The sequence below is a fragment of the Myotis lucifugus genome, unplaced genomic scaffold, assembly GCF_000147115.1.
Source record: "Myotis lucifugus unplaced genomic scaffold, Myoluc2.0 scaffold_88, whole genome shotgun sequence".
Classification (NCBI taxonomy): domain Eukaryota; kingdom Metazoa; phylum Chordata; class Mammalia; order Chiroptera; family Vespertilionidae; genus Myotis; species Myotis lucifugus.
The window spans coordinates 544,864-551,082 of record NW_005871136.1 but is presented as its reverse complement, the minus strand read 5'-3'; the positions used below and the strand labels follow the sequence as shown (position 1 = coordinate 551,082).

Sequence of the window (6,219 nt, the reverse complement as noted above, 5' to 3'; positions counted from 1 at the left end):
AAAGACCAACAAAATTTGGCAGAACTACGTGGGGCACGAGATTGGGCCGGGTGAGGGGCGGGGCCAGGGCCAGGGCGGGGCCGAATCCTCAAGTCCTAGACCCACTTCCACTATAACAGTTGTAGCTCCCAGAGCTCTGTGTGCGCGTGTTTAACGGGGTAGGCGAATAACCAGGACCCACCTTCTCTGGCTTTTGAGGGTAATGAATGAGCTAGCTAATGCACACATAGTGTACCCCACAGTGTTATCGGTTCCAGGTAACTTATGTCTGTGGCTCTGTCTAAAAGTAGTTTTGTTTTTAATCCTCACCGAGGATATGTTCTTATTTATTTTTAAAGAGAGTGAGAAAGGGGGGAGAGAGAGAAACATCGATCAGAGTGGCTCCTTATTGTGCCCCCACTGGGGATCGAACCGGCAACCTTTTGGTGTACGGATGATGTTCTAACCAACTGAGCCACATTCATTCACTTTAACAATGTTTCATCAATACAGGTTATTTCGGAGCTCTGTGTCGTTTCTGGGGATACAGCAATGATTAAAACAGCTCCAGGGGAGCCTGCAGTCTAAGGAGAAAGATGATGTACACCAGGAAAAATTATGTAATAAGCGTGTTGAGGCCTGTGTGTGAAGGCCCATTGCTCTGTGGGCTTCTAACTGGCAACCTGCCCGAGATAGGGGGTCAGGAAAGCCTCCCATTCTTCCAGGGATGAAGGGGGTTAGAAGAGCATTCCGGGTTGATGGGACAGCCTGTACGAAGGCCCCGAGGCCCTGAGGAGGCCACTGGTGGACTTTAAGAAACTGGAAGAAGGCTCCGGTAGCCAGAGAGCAGAAAATAGTAAGTCAAGTTCACCTGATGTGAACGGGTGTTCGGGGGTAGGGCAGGGGCCAGAACATTTGGCTATGGTCAAGATTTTGGGGTGTATCCCAAGAACAATGGGAAACTATTCATTTGTTTTTGGATAGATGACTAGCCCTATTATGCAGAACTGATTGCGGGGATGGGGTGGCTATTATACATGAAGCTCCTGCCGGAGTCCAGAAGAGTAAGGGAAGCTTGGATTGGGGGGAGGGGGACATGGAGAAATACACGCAGAATGGGAGGTTTTGGAAGACAAATTTCAAGCGCTTGGAAGTGGATTAGATATGGGGTACGGTGAGGGCTGGAGGGACAGAGATAACTCCTGGGTTGCTGGCTTCAGCACCTGGACCAATAGTGATGCTGCTGAAATGGGAATACTGGACAAAGACTAGATTTGGGGGCTTGTGGAGGAGGGATGAGGAGTTTGAGGTGCCTCTGAAATATCAATAGTCAGATATATGCATCTGGAAGTCGGAAGAAAGATGAGGGCTGGAGATGCACATCTGTGAGACATCTGGGTGTCAGTGGGAACGGAAGCTGCGAATAAGATCTCCCAGGGAAGAGCCGAGTGTAGGGGGAGCCTGGGGCAGCGCTTGGAGGTTTGTTGGCCAACCAGAGGAGGAGGAGCCTGCAAAAGCAGCTCAAAGACAGCTGGAGACAAGGATAGACAGAAGAGTGTCCTGGAAGTCAAGGGAGGGGGGTGGGAGGACTGTGGGGAAGGAGGGAGGAGCACAGTACCTAAGGCAGTTGAGAAAGCAGACAGTGATATATGTAAGATACCGACGACCTCAGCCAGAGATGAGTAAGTGATGGAGGCAGAGCCGTAGTGCAGAAGGCCACGGGTGAGTGGGTCACGAGGAAATGTAGTCCATGAGGAGGCACAACTCTTTCAAGGAGTTTGGGGAACAGGAAGGGAGGCCTAGAACAATAGCTGCAGGAACTGTGGGTCTGGAAGGAGTTTTTGATGGTTGTTAATGTGAGAAGAGGTGAGCATGTTTGAAAAACCAACAGGGCCCGGCCGCCGTGGCTCACTGGTTGTGTGTCAGCCTATGAACCAGGAGGTCACGGTTTGATTCCCAGTCAGGGCACATGCCCGGGTTGTGGGTTTGGTCCGTACTGGGGGGCATGCAGGAAGCAGCAATCAATGATTCTCTCTCAACATTGATGTTTCTATCTCTCCCTCTTCTTTCCTCTCTGAAATCAATAAAAATATATTAAAAAAATAAAACAAAACCAACCAACCAATAGAAAGGATCTAGTAAAGATCAATGGGAATGGGATCAATGTATAGGCAGGAGGACTGGCTTTGGACATTATAATAGGAGGGAAAAAGATAGATGCCTGCCTATGTTGGCTGGAAGGTAACAAGAAGTTGGGAGAGTACCTTTGGATGGCTTCTATTTTCTCCATGAATTAGAAGGAAAGAGAGTCTGCTGAGGAGAGAGAGAAGGTGGGAGGCCTGGGGCTGAGGAGAGTAAAGGTTTGAAATTTAAAGTGATCTGAAAGTGAGCAGTGTTACAGGCAAACCTGGTAAAGATTGGCAACCTCGACACATGTATAAAGGTACCAATTTGCTTTGGATTTTTCTCCCCAATACTCAGCTACTCAGGGGCAGGGAGATAGTAGGGTTCAACCAGGTGGCTGCTGTGAAGACAGAGCAGCAGGGACATTCACAGGCTCGGCAAGTGTGGAACGAGAGCCGGGTACGGTGGGAAGTGCGTAGGGAGAAGGGAAGAGTCTATGGGACTAACTGAGGACCCAGGAGGTTGAAGGATAGTCACAGTGAGAACACGCTGAGAGGGATGCTTCGGTTACTGATTTCAGAAATGGCTGTTTCAGCAACAATGCAGTCCAGGGGCGACCCTGGGAGCAGGAAGACGGTGAGATGAAGTGATGGGGCCATCGTCGCACACAGGGAGGTCAGGGACCAAAAGGCCAAAGTGCTGAGCATCCCTGTGGACAGGAGTCGGGATGGTGACCCGAGTGGCAGGGCGAGGCCTGTGATGGGCTTGGGCGAGGTAGGGAGGCACACACCCTGTGAGCCCTGCTTCTTCGCTTCTACCCTCAATACTGACAGAACGGAGTGGGGAAGCTTCCACCTGCGGGCATGGCACCTGGCGTAGTCACTGGCCTTTCGCATCACTGAGCGGGCAGGGCTGGGCCTCTTCCAGGGGCCTGGCACACTCAGTATCTGCTGGGAGAATTAATAATGAAGTTATTCAGAATTAAGTGAGCAAACAAAAGAGGAACCCTCACTGGTGGGTGAGAGTGAAGCAGAGAACTTGAGAACATATCAACCCCACGTACTGGAGGGGCTGTGTGAGTTGAAAGACGGAATTAAAATGAAAAGTCCCTCCAATGAAAAGAGGGCTGTCTTCGTTTGCTAGGGCTGCCATAACACAAAGCCACACACAGGGTTGTTTTAAGCAACAGGAATGGATTCTCTCACAGTTCTGGGGGCGAGAAGTCCAGGACCAAGGTGTCAGGGTTGGTTTCTTGAGGCCTCTTTCCTGCTTGCAAATGGCCACACTTTGCCGTGTCCTCGCAGGGTCCCTTCTCCGCGCGCGCACGCTCCGGTATCTGTGTCCACGTTTCCTCCTCTTGTAAGGACACCCACCCGTCAGATTAGATTAGGGCCCAACCTAATGGCCTCATTTCAGCTGACTCACCTCTTTAAAGGCTCTATCTCCAAAGACAGTCACATTCTGAGGTGCCGGGGGTAGGGTTCCGCATATGCATTTTGGCAGCACACAGTTCAGCCCGAAACAAGGGCTGGGTGTGCGATCCACGAGCTGTGTGCACCTTCTTTGTTCTGCCCACTCCACTTTCTTGTACCTCTTGCTCAGCGTCTGTCTCTCACAAGCCTGCCATCCACACTGCCCCGGCTCCCAAGGTGAGCTTCCCCGAGGAAGCGCCCCCTAGAGGAAGCTCTGTCCTGAGCTGCTGCCTCTGATGGCAGGAAATGGTCTTCTCCCCTCTCACTTGGGCATCCACTTGGCCAATACAACCTAGTAAAATCAGACTGAACGAACTCCAGTGTTCTAGGGCTGTGCTAAGGAATGGGTTCCTAACCATTTGTTAATGAACCCCTTGATGGGGGCCACGAGCAGTGTGCAGAACAAAAACCAGGGCTAGGTAACATTTTGGAGAGGTAGGGCCAGGGCAAAATTTTGCTGAGTTACCATGCAAAGCGAGTGACACCCAGGTAAATGGAGCCCTGATGATCCCTGATATGATACCCGAGAAACCATCTCCCCTCTCACTCCTCAGTGCGACTCAAAGTCTGAAAAAGCTCAGATGCTCCAGTGATTAAGCTTCCATGGCACAGAAAGTCCCTGGTGGAATGAGAACCAAAACTTAAGTTTTTACGAGTTTGGATTTGCCCTAAATCTGCTTAAAAAACGGTACCAGAAGGAACTGATGAGATATGACAACCAAACACAACATGTGGTCCTGGATGGGGTCCTGTGCCAGAAAGGGAAGGAAGCGCTGTTGGGATGGCTGGTAGCATCCGAACGGGGGGCTCTGGACGGGGCGGCAGGGTTGTGCCAATGCTGGTTTCCTCATTGGAGGTCTGTGAGGCGGCGATGCAGGAGCGTGGCCTTGTGTTTGGGAGGCACGCGGTAGAGAGCATCATGTCAGAAAAAAGATGGAACAAATGTGCTAAAACGTTAACTGGGAAATTTGGGGAAAGGGGATGGAGGAGTCTCTGTACTGTTCTTAAAACTTTCCTGTGGGTTTGAAACTATTTTAACAATAAAAAAAGAAAAGAAGAAAAAAAATACAAGTCTAAAAGCAATTTTTTATTTACAGTATAAAGGTTACAAAGGTATATATGTATTTATATATATAATACCCTTAAGTTACAAACTTTCATTGTAATATACAATGCTCTACGTCAATGTGCAACTCAAGGGAAAGTGTTGTCTATGCATTTGTATTTGTAGAGTACACATACATAAAGCTTTTTTCTTCTTTTAATTAAGAACACAAATACTGCCCTGTTTTACGCACGGATTTCAATTTGGTAGTCTGGTGATGCCAGAAGGTTTGAAACTTAACTTTTAAACACTTACAAAGAAGTCTTGTTTAAATACAGGGTTCTAAAAAGAAGAAAACCCCAGGATATCACATACTTTTAATAATTTGTAGAAGTATTACTCTAGCTAAGTCTTAATGCTTAACAACAATGCAAGTTGTGTGGGACCGAACACAAACGAGTGGGACAAACCAGTTTGCGGAGATGAGCCCCAATAGGAGGCTTCACAGGCAGTGTCTGCCGCATTATCTGCTAAGACCTCGGGTCTGATACCAAAAGGGAACAATTCTCTGGGAACCAAGGTCTTCACACGCTGCACCCACCTGATAGGTTTAAAGGTAACACGCAGCCCCGTACTGGAGGGAAACAGAAACTGGACTGGATCTCATGATAAGGGCAGATTTGCTGTAAGTTGTGAAGAGCATCATCAACATTGATTGTGCCAAACCCAGAACTTCACTTTAATAATTTCCTCTTCCCCAGATTCTATTCGTTTAGAAACAGAGGTGAAAAAATATAGTTGACCACTCCCCCCCCCTCCGCCACCCTCGCTGAACAGGACTGAGATAGAAGGGAAGCACCTTCCAATCGAGGAAGAACAGACACGTGACAATATTTATGTGCTGGTTCCAATAATACATAATCGTTAGCACCTGATTGTCAAAGGGTAGGTTTAAAGGAAAGACCATGACCTAATATGTGTGCACAACTCCAGGACACTTGGAAACAAAGGGAAAGAGCCATGAGAGTATGTTGTTCCCTATGCCGTTCCAATCACATCATTCAGGCACTTTCTGAGCATGATGAAGGATGCTACCTGAAAGGCTGATCTTAGTGATAAACGGAAGGCAAGCTGGATAGAAAAGGATGTCACTATATAAAAAACGTGGAAACATTCAAACAATCTTTCATTGTCTTTAGATGCTCTTTTCACTGAATTTGCCAGAGTGTCTGAAATAAGTGGACTTTTGCTAAGTTTTAAATATCTTCATTTTGAGCTCTCATCATGAAGAAATACTCCATCTACCATGTATAAGGACTTTCAGCAAATGAGATGTTTAAATGGTGTGAGTGTGGAAATGAACAGGCCAGCACAATTTAGAAATGGGGGGTAGATGAAAATACACATTTAGCTTTGCTGTTTACAGTTAAAAGCAGCATTTCTTTAAAAAGACTTTCCCATTGATCCACTTTGAGCAACAGAACTTGTTGTTGTGATCTATCTCCCTAAAGATATTCTACAGTGTTCTCCTTCCAAAACTAAAATCTTAATTTTGCATTTAAAAAATTATGCATGATGAAAAGACCAGCCTATGTAAAT

The 6,219-nt window shown here is 47.5% G+C and overlaps 1 protein-coding gene across 1 annotated transcript in view; it reads right to left on the bottom strand.

Moving 5' to 3' along the window:
• VPS4A (vacuolar protein sorting 4 homolog A) overlaps positions 1-2,762 on the bottom strand; it is a 14,958-nt gene extending 12,196 nt beyond the window's left edge. Inside the window, exon 1 of the mRNA XM_014457917.1 lies at positions 2,675-2,762. Within this exon, the coding sequence (XP_014313403.1) occupies positions 2,675-2,762 (88 nt within the window). The remainder of the gene's footprint in view (positions 1-2,674) is intronic.
• Between the last annotated feature and the right edge of the window lie 3,457 nt (positions 2,763-6,219).